We start from the raw sequence: 16,553 nt of genomic DNA, 5'->3' as shown, positions 1-16,553 counted from the left end.
TGCGCGTCATTTATAGTCTTTAGAGTGTGCTAGGACTGTCAACCAAATGCCAACGTGTTTCGTGCCGGTATGTACGAGCGGGTACCGGCCCAACACGGAGAAAAGGCACTTCTTTTCTCCGCCAACCAATCCAAATCTCCTTGCAAAATGGTCGAGAGCGATACCCCGTGCAGACAAGGTGTTGGGGAAAAACATGCAAAGTGTGCGACGCCCATTTCCAAGAAGGGGATATTCTGAAGTCATATAAGCATGTAATCAACGCAGAAGTGATTGAAATCGAGCGCGGTGTATGGTCTCTAAGGAGTGATGCAATTCCTACCATATTACCTAATCTCCCGCTGTACTTCTCGAATCGTAAACGGCGAAAATCTCCGAAAAAGAGAGCAACCGTCTCAAGAGACGCAGTGGCAACGCAGAGCGACGCTGCAGAAGATATCGATATCGAGCGAGAGCAACCAGAGCCCGTGCAAGACAGCTGCTTGCATGTTAATGAGCTGGTGGTGAAGAGTGCTTCTTTGAGGTTACCTCGTCAGTGGAGATCGGCAGCTCTTGAAGATGAAAATGGGCGCCGATCACAGATTGTTTTTTACACGGCAGGATTGGAGGCAGATGTATATACAGTACTCAAGAGTGTCGTAGTTCGCGAAGACATGAGTTGTGTTGTATCTGCCGCGGAAAACTGGTGCTGACGCTGCCCATGGAATTGGCAATCACTTCGTTAGCAGACGTAGAGGCAATTGTACAGGTTGTACAAACTATGCAAGCCTGTCATGGTTGCACCTCTAGCAGGGGAGGAACTGTATACCACAAGCAGTGCAGAGCTCTTACTGAGGCAGAAAAAGGAGTCTGTATAAAGTGTGCGAAAATGACGAAGGACCTCAAAAGAAGAAGTGGGCTGAAACCCAAGAAAAAGGTGTGCCTTGCAGCACCTGTTTTGAGGAAGAGGCTCATTCATGCCGCTGCAGCTCGGGAGAAAATGAAGAAAGAAATTAGCGAACTCAGTGAAAAACTGAAGAAAGCGTTTTCAACAAGTCTAGGTGAAGTGACACAGGACCTGCCAGAAGCACAGAAGATGGTCATACAGACAGCCGTCATGCAACAAGCGGCCAAGTCGCCACGTGGGCACCGGTACAGTACAGACTGGCTTATGATCTGTCTGCTTCTGAGGCTGACAAGCCGAAAGTGTTACAGAACTCTATCTGACATGAAGATTTTGCCCCTGCCAAGTGCCAACCGCCTTGTGCAGCTACTGAAAGGTCTTCCATGTGGCTACGGCTTAAACAAATTTGCCCTTGGTAGCAGAAAACTGCATACGGCTGGCAAGCCAGAACATTACACATATGGTTGTCTAATCATCGATGAAGTGAAACTCAGGGAAGGAACCGAGTTTAACAGGTCGTCCTACAAATTTGATGGCTTTGTAGATTACGGGGATATTACTAAAGTTGGCACAGACCAGGTGGCAGACCATGCACTGGTTGTTATGTTCAACCCAATGTTTGCGTCATGGGTCCAACCCATAGCAACTTTTGCAGCTAAGGGTGCAGCGCCAGGATGCGTCTTGGCAAAGGTGGTAATGAGCTCAGTGCTACAATTGCATGAACATGGTGCTCGCGTACTGGCAGTGATAAGCGATGGTGCCGGAAATAACAAATCGATGTGGACACACCTCGGCATCAGTGGAAAGGTGGAGCACCCACAGTGCAAGATCGAACATCCCTGCCTTCCAGAGGGAACATTCCTCCACTTCATTTGTGACGTGCCACATATCGTGAAATGCATCCGGAATCATATGATGAAGCACAAATATGGTCAGGCAAGTTAAATAATTCCTTGGATATGCATGTCTCTTGAGCGATGACGCTGTGTAACAGACTTGTTCACCTATGTTTAATTACTGCACATAACGAAATGGTGTACAATAATTTGTTGCAGGTAGGTGAATACCAAGCAAATTTCCAGCACTATGAACGTCTTTTTGAGGCGGAAAAAAAGGCCGCTATAAAAGTGGTTCCTAAGTTGACTGAGCACCATGTCAAGCCATAGAAGCTCCAGACCATGAACGTTCGTCTGGCGACTCAGGTAAAGTTGGCCATTCAGTCATTGTAAACATTGTAAGCAGTTGGTGCCATAAAACTGCATGCTTATACATTACATCTGTGCTTGTCAGCGTCCAGACATTTTCAAAACTAATTTGACATCATGTTTTTCCAAGCTTTACAAATTTCTTTTACTCTTTTTCGCTTGCAGCTCTTCAGCCGAAGTGTGTCGATTGGCCTGAAGGTCTACAGACAAATGATGGTACCTGGCTTCGCCGACAGTTTTGGAACGGAACAGTTCACGATGCTACTAAATGACCTCTTTGACATTCTGAACTCCAAGGTTCCTGCAGCTGGAATACGAAAGGGATCTCCCCCGTGCTTGTCTGAACACCCCGTGCTGGTCTCCGGTGTGTTCAACCGCCTCGATGCATCTTTATGGCACCCCGACGGCTTCTGCCGTGACTTTGGCCACATGCAGACTGACCTGATTGACTGCCGCACAGGCCGGATTCTTCGAGACCAGCCGATGCGGGTATTTTGGGAAGGCTTTGAAAGCTTGCACAAACGCATGAAGGACAGAGATGGAGAGTACATGATACTCAAGTTGAAGGACTGGCCACCCAGCGATGACTTCAGTCATGTGCTCCCAAGCAGGTTTGCTGATCTCATGAAAGCTCTGCATGTTCAGCAGTGGTTGCAGGTGCACATAATGCTCAGTTCTCCAAGTCCAGATGACTTGGAAGAACCACAACTGAAGAAGACTAGTGTGCGGAGAGACTCGTATGGATGCGTGTCTTTGGCGCCCAAGTTACCCGATGGAGAAACTACTGAACGGCAGGAGGAAAAGAAAGCTTCTTTACTGGAGGAGTTCAGGCTTTCATTTCGGAACGAAGTGCTTATCACTCGGCTGATGTCAGAAACCTACGCTTCACAGCGACTGCTGATCAACAAATCAAGAAGCATAATGGATATCAAGCAAAACTGGCCATTTCTGTTTGAAGAGCGGCATCTGAATTCGCACGTCAACATCCTGCTGGGCTTTAATATGTCAGACGCTTTTGACAAGAACCTGCAAACTGTTGGAAGGCAGCTTTTTCGATATGCCCACAGCCAGGTAAAAAGGGAAAATGTCAAAAAGTGCTTGAAGGAAATAGAGACATCCAAGACTGAGAGAAGGCCGGCTGCAGCTGAATACGAAGGCACCCCACTGCTGTTACTTGCTTTACTGGACGAAGAGGAAGACCTCTTCTACAAAGTTTTGGAGGTAAGCGTTATGATTAGTTGAACTCTTGCATAAATGTCTACAGTAACAAGCCTCTATTAATTGGAATAATAAAGCCACAAAAATGCATGTCATCGCACTTCTTTTGGTACTGCCATCCATGTTGTTCAGCCAGGCCGCTCGACTTTTCTGCGTGTCATAATCAAAGTATGTCTGCATTTTGAGCCACTTCTTTCTAGTCGACAGTGGATGTTGTTATGGAACTTCAGTAGCTAGAGAAGTAACAGATTAAAATTGTGCAGTGAACTACATGATGTTTTCAGTTTTCTAGGCTTTCTCAGTGCTTCTATTCAGGCATTAACTTACATATTAACAATGTCTATCTACATTGTGCGTTTACCATAAATTTAAATGAGCTGTTGTAAAGGCTACTGCTGTAACACATACTATGCCCTTACCATGAAGGAGACGGCTGCCGATGAGGACCTGGGAGACCTACCCTGCTCACCATTCATCTGTGCTAAAGGTAGTGCTTTTAATTTATGCAATGACAGTCACATTATAACAGTACCATATTTGTGCAGGATGCAGCTTTCTCACTGCGAAGTCCTTTACCGTCACCATTGACGGCCAGCCAGTTTTTGAGGCGTCCACTGCAGCGAAGGCCTTCAAGATGATGTTCGTGTCTCACTTTGCCTTCAACATTGAATACCAGTTCGATACGAGCCGGACCATGGAGTTCACCCAAAGGTAAGAACAGGCTCTGTTCTTTTGCCAATAGTTTTCTTTGGGTACTTAAGCTAAAGTGAAGCATCTATTTTGTAGAACTGTGTGCTTCTTCCTAACAACAATTCAGTGAGCTGAAGAAGTGTGCGCCATAAAGAGCAACATTCCTGTGACGGGCCAAACAAAGGCTGATATTTTTTGATTGCATTCAGATTTTATTTGACTTTGGGGATAAAAGGGACTCCTTGAAGTGAAGGCCGCTGCATGCAGTAGACAACTTGTCCCGAAATGAAAGTTGTATGATATAACTGGTCTTGAAAGTAAAGCCAAAACTGATTTCTTTTCCAGGGCCATCGCTGGAATAAACCCAGCCAGGGGCACGAAAACTGAGAAAACAGAGAAGAAACAGCACTCTCTCTCACCAAAGGTCGCCGCACTCATTAGGGCACTTGCCGAGTATGACTTTTAGTAACATTTTATTACTTCGCTTGCTGAATAAAACATTTAGCTGCATTTTAATCAATCACGAATGGAAATAAACGTTTCAATAGTTTTATTGCATCAGTATGGGCCTAGCATGGTCCAAGGTGAATTGAGGGTCCGCTACAAGAACAATGTAAACTAAGGAAAGCGAGAGTTGTACCAAGAATTTGTTTTCTGCTGCAAGTATGTCATCTGTAAAACAGTTTTCTGGACAATAAAGAAGGTGTAGAAAAAGCAACTGATATTTCCGGCTTTTTTATTGAATATTTCTGTGAAACAGCAAAAAAAATAATTCCAACAATGCAGGAAAAATATATATGGAGAACAGAAAGTAATATATATTTTCTGCATTTTTCAGGAGCTTTCTGTGCGGTGAAACATATTTGTGTGAAATCACAGAAAGTTTGTGAGAACTAAAACAAATATTCACAGAAACTTTCTGTGCGGTGAAAATATATTTGTGTGAAATCACAGAAAGTTTGTGAGAACAAAAACAAATATTCACAGAAACTTTCTGTGCGGTGAAAACACATTTCCGTGAAATCACTGAAAACTTTCAAAACACAAAACAGAAAATTACAGAATATTTCTGCACAATGAAAAAACATGTTTTCGTGAAATGACCGAAACGTTCTAGAACGGAAAACAGATAATCACAGATATTTTCTGGCAGGAAAGCTGCCAGACTTTTTCTGTTATTTAACACAAATTTTTTACAGTGTACGCAAATATAAACGGTTACTTTTGACCCCTTTTGTGACGCTTGTGTAATGGCTCGATTACTGTTGACTGTTGCAGCGATTGACATTTCAAGCGCGCAACAGCCTTTTTTCTGAGCAGTACTGAGTTAGCATCAACCGCTGGGTTGTCCGCGTTATGATTGCGCAGAGCTAGCAAGGTTACGCAAACGCTCATAGTGCTCATAAGAATAGGATCATCGTTCCATCTTTTACTAGGCTTTTCCTGCGGGCATTAACATTACCGGCTAATGTTAGCGGATTTGTGAAACACCCATCGGGTTGCGGGAGGCCTTGGAAACCAGATGCTGTCAGCAATGGGCACTGTTTAATTCTCACAGTATAGTTTGTCACGCGCGAGACTCAAAAAATGAACTACCACTCATGTAAGCATACATGGTCGGAGGAAGCTTACTTGAGAACGCGAATCTGCGATAAAAAAGTGCCAGAATTTGTTTTATTGTAATCTTGCATGAAATACAACGCGATACTATTTTTCGAGCGTTATAAACGACGAAACATTTACCAGCGCTGCGACAGGAAGCAAGGACCAATTGGATAAAAAAGCATGCAATCCGCTTGTCAATAAGGCTAAGATTATGTTCAGGCATCAAGTTAAATTGACTAGGGAATTGAGTTTCTGTGAATGTATTCACAGAAATACGGTCATGTGCGCAAGCACACAAAACAGCATGACAAAACACCATGAAATGAACGTCAGGACGGAAGGGAAAAGATGCATGTAGTAGGGACGGTGAACTCTCGCGCGAATTGATGTCCAGGCCGCAGGCGCAGAGGAAGCCCTCGCCAGTATAGGCCGTCCGGGCGCCCAGGAACTGTAGACATCAGAAGCGGCGCGAGAGAGCGACTAACGCTCGAAAGAGCCAGGACGACGACGAACAACCTCAGGGACAATGAACTGAGTATTTACAGCAGTGCGATTGAGAGGGTGTACGCGGGGTGAGTGCAAGTTCAGCATGTTCAGCAGTGGTTGCAGGTGCACATAATGCTCAGAGATTTTATGCAAAGAAATTCACTTCATGAGCTGAAAAGTCCTTGAGTGAGATTTTTATTACGGTGTTCTAGATGTGCTGCAGAAGACACACATATAAAGAGAAATTCTGTTCACTGTAGCTGTACTACTAGTGCACAGTTTAAAGGTGTATATATTTAGCACGTGCATGAGTTGCCTACTAATTGTTGTCGTACCTGCACTCGAGAGCAAATTTATCCTTGTCAACCAAAACTTCCGCACCAATACCATACCGGCATAGCAAAAGAAGCAATTAATTACTTTTTACTCAATCAGATGTGACACACGTCAGTAGTGTAAAATGTCGACGCACAGATCAGTCGCAAAAGATCAGCTAGGATGAAATGCGCCGTTGTGATCCGATGCCAGCACCAGGAGCGTACGACGAACAGAGACCCCGCCGACGCTACGTTGTTCAAGCGCTTAGTAAAAGAAAGGTATCTAAAAAAACCGCGCAGCTCACCGCTACACTGCTACACCTCCCTCCCCGCAAACACGCACCTAGACACAGAGCGGCGCACAGGTGCGGTGAACCTTTTCCGACGCCAGGCCGCCGAGAAAGACGACATTGCGCGCCGTTTATAACGCAGCGCACCGTCCGCCTCCGGCTACCGTACACAGGCCGTGTGGCCTTCGAAACGCAGCTCAGCAACGTCGAGAGCGGCTTCACGTTTCGGTGCTGTTTGGTGAGGTGCAAAAGTTCGCTGATCAAAACATTCAACGCTTCTTCGCGTGTCGAAGCGCGGTTCCGGAGTGCCACCTTTTCGCGAGATTCATTTCAATGCATCGATCGCTCCGCGTAACGACACCAAGTGTGACGAGCAAAATATCAAATGAGCGGTTATTCGCCGCATTTAAAAACAATCCTAGATGCGTGCGTAACGTCACGACGCGAGGCATGTAGACTTTAACACGCAAGGCCGAACACACCGTGCCGAAAGCCCGTCCACCGCCACCGAGAAACACTCGGGGGCCCTAGCAACAACGACGCCATACGCCGTTGCTAGTGGCCCGAGTTTTTTTTAGCAACAACGACAACGTTGCTAGGAGCCTGACTTTTTAAGCCTAAATTTTGACGTCACTTCCGCCACATTCTCGCCAATGCATTGGGAATACGAAGGGCCTCTCCTGAGTTTTCCTTCCTCCATGTCTCCATGGATCAGAAAAGGTGTTGATCACTAACTGACTACGTCTAGGAGGTCCTTTACCGAATACCACAGTATTCAGACATTTGAACTGAACCCTTACTGCGACAGCTGCTAAAGAGTGTTCAGGCTTAACTCCTTGACAATTACACAGGAGTTCGCAACAATGCCAACACCACCCCCCGCCGGTGCCAACATTATCTAAAGATTTTTCACTGTGTTGTTTAACAGTGTTCCTTGAACACAAACTAAGTGTCATCGGTGCTCCTCTTATAATATGGACATATCATCATAGTGATGTCTCATGCCGCGACAGGTCCACTGCATCAATGAAACGGCCACATTTATGCATGAGAGTGTGGTTGCAGGATAAATATGAAGAGGAACACAATTCGTACTTATAAACTATGCCTTACGGACTATGCAATGTTCTTACCAGGAGTTGTGATACGGGGTTTTCCTTTGCCGCCACCACAACGGCCGCCAGAAAGGCGGCGGTCCTTCGCCGGCAAAGATGCTGGTACGGTTACCGAGACCTCTATATCCTCCACAGAGGAGCTGGCCGTTAATTCGGCGTTGCGATGGCTGGTGGCCTTCGCGCGATACTTTTTGGTGCAGCAGCTGCATCAGGCTCGGCTCTAGAAGCAGAATCTATTGGACCAGTCTTTGGCTCCTTTGTAAGGTTGGGAGGGCAGGTCTAGCTGGGTGTTGGTGTTCTGGCCGCCCATCAGCGATGAGGCGATTGCCGATGGTGGCAAAGAAAGGCCTCCGGCGAAGATCACATGATCTTTCCTAGAAAGGACTGTCGACGGGGTTGGGGCATTGATGTCGCACCAGGTCCAGCAGCTCCACCTGTGGGCCAACTGAAACTGAATACGGTTGCGGTTCCGGCTTCACCGCTTCAGAAAAAGTGCCCGTCTCTTCGAAGATGAATCGCTTCCTAGATTATGTGTAGGATATGTTCTCTTTTGTCTTCAAGCTAATAATTTATTTTACTGTCTTCCAAATACGGCACGACCTGGAGTGCGCGCCATGTGCGCCAGTGCAGGTGGTGTCTTTTCAGAGCCATCTACCGAGGAGCAGAAGATTGGCGCCCGCCTCGTTTCCGAAGTGGAGAAGCCGCACAGAACCCTCAACAGTGTCGACGTATACGGTGGCTGCGGGGGTCTGTCCTTCGGTCTAGCCAAAGCTTGCTTAGCAAGCCCCGTGCTCGCAGTCAGCGACAACGAGCACCATTTGACCACTTTAAGCAAGAACTTCCCCGATGTGCCGACGTCTCACGCCTGTCCGTCAAAAGTGCTCAAGCAGCTAGCTCCACGCTGGCGGGATGACCGACATTCTCGGAGACATCGAGAAAGAAGATGGGAGCCCGTCCTTCGAATCTCACAAGAGCTGCCGATTTTTGGAGGGTTGTGACAAACAGGGGCTCAGGAATTCTCAACTAGTGACTTTTCTCGGATTCTGTGCCTTCTTTGAATCTTCGTACGTCGTCCTCGTTGCCGAGAGGTGCTCCGTCCGGCACCATAACGGCGACGGCCTTGCCTTGGCTCTCAAGTGCCTTCTGGACCTTGGTTATCAAACTTCTTGCAGCATGCTGCAGGATGGCTGCTACGGTATGCCGCAGAGACACCGGCGCCTCGTCATCTTTGGGGCCAAGCGCGGCCGAGCAAAACTGCCAGCTTTTCCTTTGCCGACTCACACTTTCGAAGTGCCCGAGTGCCACCTATCATTTGCCGTGGACGGTCGCGCCTACAGCAGTCCTCTGAACTTGACCTCTGCGGCGCCATACCAGAGGACCACCTTAAGGGATGCGATTGCCGACCTCAGTGATCCTGAGGCAAAGTTTGACAGAGGTCCGTCAGACTTCATTCGTTGTCACCAGCGGATATGCCCGATCGACTACGACTGCTACAAAAAGATGACGCCGTTGTCCCAGGCTAGCATCGCCGCCATCCCCAAGGTCGCTGGGTCGGACTGGCGCGACCTTCCAACCGGGAGGTTGAGCTGAGCGACGGCACCCCCGCGTATCGCCTCATCTACACGCACCGCTGCTCACCGTTTATAAAGCTTTTTTAGTTTCGAAACTTCTCCTCCCGAAGCGGCCGCGTTTTGCGCCCGGCCACTGAGATGGCGCTGCAGTCGAAGTTTGCGCCACGCTCGACGCTAGCTAGCCACGCCGCGGTGCAGCAACGTTTCTGAGGCTCCGTTTGTCGTGCTCATTTGCGTCGCGTTCTTTTGTTATCAAGTGATCCTTTCGTTATGAGTTGAGTGTTTGTGCACTGCGCTTCAGCAGCTTTCGGTGTGCGGTCGGGTGAGGACGCTCATGGTGTGGACCCAACCTGCAAGTAGCGTGGGCTGCCGAATGTTCTCGAGCGCCAAGTTTTGGATTTTTTCGCTGTCAGAGGGTAGGTGGTGCGCGACATTTATAGTCTTTAGAGTGTGCTAGGACTGTCAACCAAATGCCAACGTGTTTCGTGCCGGAATGTACCAGCGGGTACCGGCCCAACACGGAGAAAAGGCACTTCTTTTCTCCGCCAACCAATCCAAATCTCCTTGCAAAATGGTCGAGAGCGATACCCCGTGCAGACAAGGTGTTGGGGAAAACATGCAAAGTGTGCGACGCCCATTTCCAAGAAGGGGATATTCTGAAGTCATATAAGCATGTAATCAACGCAGAAGTGATTGAAATCGAGCGCGGTGTATGGTCTCTAAGGAGTGATGCAATTCCTACCATATTACCTAATCTCCCGCTGTACTTCTCGAATCGTAAGCGGCGAAAATCTCCGAAAAAGAGAGCAACCGTGTCAAGAGACGCAGTGGCAACGCAGAGCGACGGTGCAGAAGATATCGATATCGAGCGAGAGCAACCAGAGCCCGTGCAAGACAGCTGCTTGCATGTTAATGAGCTGGTGGAGAAGAGTGCTTCTTTGAGGTTACCTCGTCAGTGGAGATCGGCAGCTCTTGAAGATGAAAATGGGCGCCGATCACAGATTGTTTTTTACACGGCAGGATTGGAGGCAGATGTATATACAGTACTCAAGAGTGTCGTAGTTCGCGAAGACATGAGTTATGTTGTATCTGCCCGCGGAAAACTGGTGCTGACGCTGCCCATGGATTTGGCAATCACTTCGTTAGCAGACGTAGAGGCAATTGTGCAGGTTGTACAAACTATGCAAGCCTGTCATGGTTGCACCTCTAGCATTGGAGGAACTGTATACCACAAGCAGTGCAGAGCTCTTACTGAGGCAGAAAAAGGAGTCTGTATAAAGTGTGCGAAAATGACGAAGGACCTCAAAAGAAGAAGTGGGCTGAAACCCAAGAAAAAGGTGTGCCTTGCAGCACCTGTTTTGAGGAAGAGGCTCATTCATGCCGGTGCAGCTCGGGAGAAAATGAAGAAAGAAATTAGCGAACTCAGTGAAAAACTGAAGAAAGCGTTTTCAACAAGTCTAGGTGAAGTGACACAGGACCTGCCAGAAGCACAAAAGATGGTCATACAGACAGCCGTCATGCAACAAGCGGCCAAGTCGCCACGTGGGCACCGGTACAGTACAGACTGGCTTATGATCTGTCTGCTTCTGAGGCTGACAAGCCGAAAGTGTTACAGAACTCTATCTGGCATGAAGATTTTGCCCCTGCCAAGTCCCAACCGCCTTGTACAGCTACTGAAAGGTCTTCCATGTGGCTACGGCTTAAACAAATTTGCCCTTGGTAGCAGAAAACTGCATATGGCTGGCAAGCCAGAACATTACACATACGAGGGGGTACCCAAAAGTAACCGGACTTATTTTTGTTTGAACTTATTTGTTCACATTTTCAGCACAGACCTTCAATATCCTTCAAAGTACTCTTCACTTACAATGATACGTTTGTCGAATCTTTCATTTCATTTTTCAAAACATTGTTTAAATTCATCTTTTGTGATGCTTGACAGTCCCTCCGTCGTTTTTTTCTTCACCTCAGCAACGTCAGCGAAACGCTTTCCATTCACCTGTCTTTTCATTCTACGAAATAAAGAAAGTAGCACGTGGCAAGGTCGGGTGAGTATGAGGGTTGAGGAACAGAGGTCATGCCATTTTTGGTCCAAAATTGTCGTAGAGACAGGGCTGTGTGAGCAGGGGCATTGCCATGGTGGAAAAACCAGTCACCCGTCTGCCACAAATCAGGCCGCTTCCGTCACACACTGTTGCCCCACCTTTTCAAAACATCCAAGCAGAAAGCCTGGTTAACTGTCTGACCCTGCGGAACAAATTCTGAATGGACGACTCCTCTCACGTCGAAAAAACAAATCAGCATTGTTTTGAGGTTTGGTTTCACCTGAAGAGCTTTCTTGAGGCGAGGTGAATTTGGAGTTTTCCATTGGCGTGACTGTTGCTTTGATTCAGGATTTAATTCAGGAACACTTGAGTTGTCCCCATAGCATCGTCCTTGAACGTCTTTCTGTATATTTCAAGAGTTTCCGTTCCCCTTTTTCCGAGAAAAAATCAGAATTTCACCGGAGCACGCTGTTCACGAAAATCAGCCATTGCAAAAACGACGCTCACACAAAACAGTCGTCACTCTAAAACTCTTCCTAAACTAGTCTGACCTCCTTCAGCGACGGCACTCCGCTTACTGACTCTGGAATGTTCGTTCTATGCGCTCCTAGCGGTAAAACGCGGTACCACAGAAGCTGTGCCGAATAAAAAAATTAGTCCGGTTTCTTTTGGGTACCCCCTCGTATGGTTGTCTAATCATCGATGAAGTGAAACTCAGGGAAGGAACCGAGTTTAACAGGTCGTCCTACAAATTTGATGGCTTTGTAGATTACGGGGATATTACTAAAGTTGGCACAGACCAGCTGGCAGACCATGCACTGGTTGTTATGTTCAACCCAATGTTTGCGTCATGGGTCCAACCCATAGCAACTTTTGCAGCTAAGGGTGCAGCGCCAGGATGCGTCTTGGCAAAGGTGGTAATGAGCACAGTGCTACAATTGCATGAAAATGGTGCTCGCGTACTGGCAGTGATAAGCGATGGTGCCGGAAATAACAAATCGATGTGGACACACCTCGGCATCAGTGGAAAGGTGGAGCACCCACAGTGCAAGATCGAACATCCCTGCCTTCCAGAGGGAACATTCCTCCACTTCATTTGTGACGTGCCACATATCGTGAAATGCATCCGGAATGATATGATGAAGCACAAATATGGTCAGGCAAGTTAAATAATTCCTTGGATATGCATGTCTCTTGAGCGATGACGCTGTGTAACAGAGACTTGTTCACCTATGTTTAATTACTGCACATAACGAAATGGTGTACAATAATTTGTTGCAGGTAGGTGAATACCAAGCAAATTTCCAGCACTATGAACGTCTTTTTGAGGCGGAAAAAAAGGCCGCTATAAAAGTGGTTCCTAAGTTGACTGAGCACCATGTCAAACCATAGAAGCTCCAGACCATGAACGTTCATCTGGCGACTCAGGTAAAGTTGGCCATTCAGTCATTGTAAACATTTTAAGCAGTTGGTGCCATAAAACTGCATGCTTATACATTACATCTGTGCTTGTCAGCGTCCAGACATTTTCAAAACTAATTTGCCATCATGTTTTTCCAAGCTTTACAATATTCTTTTACTCTTTTTCGCTTGCAGCTCTTCAGCCGAAGTGTGTCGATCGGCCTGAAGGTCTACAGACAAATGATGGTACCTGGCTTCGCCGACAGTTTTGGAACGGAACAGTTCACGATGCTACTAAATGACCTCTTTGACATTCTGAACTCCAAGGTTCCTGCAGCTGGAATACGAAAGGGATCTCCCCCGTGCTGGTCTGAACACCCCGTGCTGGTCTCCGGTGTGTTCAACCGCCTCGATGCATCTTTATGGCACCCCGACGGCTTCTGCCGTGACTTTGGCCACATGCAGACTGACCTGATTGACTGCCGCACAGGCCGGATTCTTCGAGACCAGCCGATGCGCGTATTTTGGGAAGGCTTTGAAAGCTTGCACAAACGCATGAAGGACAGAGATGGAGAGTACATGATACTCAAGTTGAAGGACTGGCCACCCAGCGATGACTTCAGTGATGTGCTCCCAAGCAGGTTTGCTGATGTCATGAAAGCTCTGCATGTTCAGCAGTGGTTGCAGGTGCACATAATGCTCAGTTCTCCAAGTCCATATGACTTGGAAGAACCACAACTGAAGAGGACTAGTGTGCGGAGAGACTCGTATGGATTCGTGTCTTTGGCGCCCAAGTTACCCGATGGAGAAACTACTGAACGGCAGGAGGAAAAGAAAGCTTCTTTACTGGAGGAGTTCAGGCTTTCATTTCGGAACGAAGTGCTTATCACTCGGCTGATGTCAGAAACCTACGCTTCACAGCGACTGCTGATCAACAAATCAAGAAGCATAATGGATATCAAGCAAAACTGGCCATTTCTGTTTGAAGAGCGGCATCTGAATTCGCACGTCAACATCCTGCTGGGCTTTAATATGTCAGACGCTTTTGACAAGAACCTGCAAACTGTTGGAAGGCAGCTTTTTCGATATGCCCACAGCCAGGTAAAAAGGGAGAATGTCAAAAAGTGCTTGAAGGAAATAGAGACATCCAAGACTGAGAGAAGGTCGGCTGCAGCTGAATACGAAGGCACCCCACTGCTGTTACTTGCTTTACTGGACGAAGAGGAAGACCTCTTCTACAAAGTTTTGGAGGTAAGCGTTATGATTAGTTGAACTCTTGTATAAATGTCTACAGTAACAAGCCTCTATTAATTGGAATAATAAAGCCACAAAAATGCATGTCATCGCACTTCTTTTGCTACTGCCATCCATGTTGTTCAGCCAGGCCGCTCGACTTTTCTGCGTGTCATAATCAAAGTATGTCTGCATTTTGAGCCACTTCTTTCTAGTCGACAGTGGATGTTGTTATGGAACTTCAGTAGCTAGAGAAGTAACAGATTAAAATTGTGCAGTGAACTACGTGATGTTTTCAGTTTTCTAGGCTTTCTCAGTGCTTCTATTCAGGCATTAACTTACATATTAACAATGTCTATCTACATTGTGCGTTTACCATAAATTTAAATCAGCTGTTGTAAAGGCTACTGCTGTAACACATACTATGCCCTTACCATTAAGGAGACGGCTGCCGATGAGGACCTGGGAGACCTACCCTGCTCACCATTCATCTGTGCTAAAGGTAGTGCTTTTAATTTATGCAATGACAGTCACATTATAACAGTACCATATTTGTGCAGGATGCAGCTTTCTCACTGCGAAGTCCTTTACCGTCACCATTGACGGCCAGCCAGTTTTTGAGGCGTCCACTGCAGCGAAGGCCTTCAAGATGATGTTCGTGTCTCACTTTGCCTTCAACATTGAATACCAGTTCGATACGAGCCGGACCATGGAGTTCACCCAAAGGTAAGAACAGGCTCTGTTCTTTCGCCAATAGTTTTCTTTGGGTACTTTAGCTAAAGTGAAGCATCTATTTTGTAGAACTGTGTGCTTCTTCCTAACAACAATTCAGTGAGCTGAAGAAGTGTGCGCCATAAAGAGCAACATTCCTGTGACGGGCCAAACAAAGGCTGATATTTTTTGATTGCATTCAGATTTTATTTGACTTTGGGGAAGAAAAGGGACTCCTTGAAGTGAAGGCCGCTGCATGCAGCAGACAACTTGTCCCGAAATGAAAGTTGTATGATATAACAGTGGTCTTGAAAGTAAAGCCAAAACTGATTTCTTTTCCAGGGCCATCGCTGGAATAAACCCAGCCAGGGGCACGAAAACTGAGAAAACAGAGAAGAAACAGCACTCTCTCTCACCAAAGGTCGCCGCACTCATTAGGGCACTTGCCGAGTATGACTTTTTGTAACATTTTATTACTTCGCTTGCTGAATAAGACATTTAGCTGCATTTTAATCAATCACGAATGGAAATAAACGTTTCAATAGTTTTATTGCATCAGTATGGGCCTAGCATGGTCCAAGGTGAATTGAGGGTCCGCTACAAGAACAATGTAAACTAAGGAAAGCGAGAGTTGTACCAAGAATTTGTTTTCTGCTGCAAGTATGTCATCTGTAAAACAGTTTTCTGGACAATAAAGAAGGTGTAGAAAAAGCAACTGATATTTCCGGCTTTTTTATTGAATATTTCTGTGAAACAGCAAAAAAAAAATAATTCCAACAATGCAGGAAAAATATATATGGAGAACAGAAAGTAATATATATTTTCTGCATTTTTCAGGAGCTTTCTGTGCGGTGAAACATATTTGTGTGAAATCACAGAAAGTTTGTGAGAACTAAAACAAATATTCACAGAAACTTTCTGAGCGGTGAAAATATATTTGTGTGAAATCACAGAAAGTTTGAGAGAACAAAAACAAATATTCACAGAAACTTTCTGTGCGGTGAAAACACATTTCCGTGAAATCACTGAAAACTTTCAAAACACAAAACAGAAAATTACAGAATATTTCTGCACAATGAAAAAACATGTTTTCGTGAAATGACCGAAACGTTCTAGAACGGAAAACAGATAATCACAGATATTTTCTGGCAGGAAAGCTGCGACTTTTTGTTATTTAACACATAAATTTTTTACAGTGTACGCAAATATAAACGGTTACTTTTGACCCCTTTTGTGACGCTTGTGTAATGGCTCGATTACTGTTGACTGTTGCAGCGATTGACATTTCAAGCGCGCAACAGCCTTTTTTCTGAGCAGTACTGAGTTAGCATCAACCGCTGGGTTGTCCGCGTTATGATTGCGCAGAGCTAGAAAGGTAACGCAAACGCTCATAGTGCTCATAAGAATAGGATCATCGTTCCATCTTTTACTAGGCTTTTCCTGCGGGCATTAACATTACCGGCTAATGTTAGCGGATTTGTGAAACACCCATCGGGTTGCGGGAGGACTTGGAAACCAGATGCTGTCAGCAATGGGCACTGTTTAATTCTCACAGTATAGTTTGTCACGCGCGAGACTCAAAAAATGAACTACCACTCATGTAAGCATACATGGTCGGAGGAAGCTTACTTGAGAACGCGAATCTGCGACAAAAAAGTGCCAGAATTTGTTTTATTGTAATCTTGCATGAAATACAACGCGATACTATTTTTCGAGCGTTATAAACGACGAAACATTTACCAGCGCTGCGACAGGAAGCAAGGACCAATTGGATAAAAAAGCATGC

General features: G+C 46.2%; 4 protein-coding genes and 1 pseudogene across 4 annotated transcripts; all 5 read left to right on the top strand.

The window, feature by feature from the left end:
* Positions 1 to 46: 46 nt before the first annotated feature.
* On the top strand, positions 47 to 1,825 carry LOC149356889 (uncharacterized; annotated as a pseudogene).
* Positions 1,826 to 2,952: 1,127 nt separating this feature from the next.
* Positions 2,953 to 4,459, top strand: LOC149356888 (uncharacterized). Its single transcript, XM_089577847.1, has 4 exons — positions 2,953 to 3,306; positions 3,730 to 3,790; positions 3,849 to 4,014; positions 4,339 to 4,459. The coding sequence occupies exons 1-4, from the start codon at positions 2,953 to 2,955 to the stop codon at positions 4,457 to 4,459; spliced, it is 702 nt and encodes a 233-aa protein (XP_089433973.1).
* A 4,256-nt stretch (positions 4,460 to 8,715) lies between these two features.
* Positions 8,716 to 9,396, top strand: LOC149356887 (DNA (cytosine-5)-methyltransferase 1-like). The gene has a single exon (XM_089576459.1). The coding sequence runs from the start codon at positions 8,716 to 8,718 to the stop codon at positions 9,394 to 9,396; it is 681 nt and encodes a 226-aa protein (XP_089432585.1).
* A 451-nt stretch (positions 9,397 to 9,847) lies between these two features.
* Positions 9,848 to 12,591, top strand: LOC149356886 (uncharacterized). Its single transcript, XM_089577846.1, has 2 exons — positions 9,848 to 11,138; positions 12,104 to 12,591. The coding sequence occupies exons 1-2, from the start codon at positions 9,848 to 9,850 to the stop codon at positions 12,589 to 12,591; spliced, it is 1,779 nt and encodes a 592-aa protein (XP_089433972.1).
* Positions 12,592 to 13,720: 1,129 nt separating this feature from the next.
* Positions 13,721 to 15,233, top strand: LOC149356885 (uncharacterized). The gene is made up of 4 exons (XM_089576458.1): positions 13,721 to 14,074; positions 14,498 to 14,558; positions 14,617 to 14,782; positions 15,110 to 15,233. The coding sequence occupies exons 1-4, from the start codon at positions 13,721 to 13,723 to the stop codon at positions 15,231 to 15,233; spliced, it is 705 nt and encodes a 234-aa protein (XP_089432584.1).
* Positions 15,234 to 16,553: the final 1,320 nt, after the last annotated feature.

Source organism: Amblyomma mixtum, chromosome 3, assembly GCF_055824585.1.
Source record: "Amblyomma mixtum isolate Tamu chromosome 3, ASM5582458v1, whole genome shotgun sequence".
Lineage (NCBI taxonomy): Eukaryota > Metazoa > Arthropoda > Arachnida > Ixodida > Ixodidae > Amblyomma > Amblyomma mixtum.
The sequence above is the reverse complement of the archived record's forward strand: the minus strand, read 5'-3'. Positions and strand labels throughout refer to the sequence as shown.

What these genes read in the sequence shown, in the direction of transcription:
- LOC149356887 (XM_089576459.1), top strand. Translation starts at nt 8,716, where the DNA reads ATGACCGACATTCTCGGAGACATCGAGAAAGAAGATGGGAGCCCGTCC.
- LOC149356885 (XM_089576458.1), top strand. Translation starts at nt 13,721, where the DNA reads ATGTCAGAAACCTACGCTTCACAGCGACTGCTGATCAACAAATCAAGA. An exon ending in TCTTCTACAAAGTTTTGGAG is followed by an intron (nt 14,075 to 14,497) that starts GTAAGCGTTATG and finishes CTTACCATTAAG; the next exon opens with GAGACGGCTGCCGATGAGGA. An exon ending in ACCATTCATCTGTGCTAAAG is followed by an intron (nt 14,559 to 14,616) that starts GTAGTGCTTTTA and finishes ATATTTGTGCAG; the next exon opens with GATGCAGCTTTCTCACTGCG.
- LOC149356886 (XM_089577846.1), top strand. Translation starts at nt 9,848, where the DNA reads ATGCCAACGTGTTTCGTGCCGGAATGTACCAGCGGGTACCGGCCCAAC. An exon ending in TGGCAAGCCAGAACATTACA is followed by an intron (nt 11,139 to 12,103) that starts CATACGAGGGGG and finishes TGGGTACCCCCT; the next exon opens with CGTATGGTTGTCTAATCATC.
- LOC149356888 (XM_089577847.1), top strand. Translation starts at nt 2,953, where the DNA reads ATGTCAGAAACCTACGCTTCACAGCGACTGCTGATCAACAAATCAAGA. An exon ending in TCTTCTACAAAGTTTTGGAG is followed by an intron (nt 3,307 to 3,729) that starts GTAAGCGTTATG and finishes CTTACCATGAAG; the next exon opens with GAGACGGCTGCCGATGAGGA. An exon ending in ACCATTCATCTGTGCTAAAG is followed by an intron (nt 3,791 to 3,848) that starts GTAGTGCTTTTA and finishes ATATTTGTGCAG; the next exon opens with GATGCAGCTTTCTCACTGCG.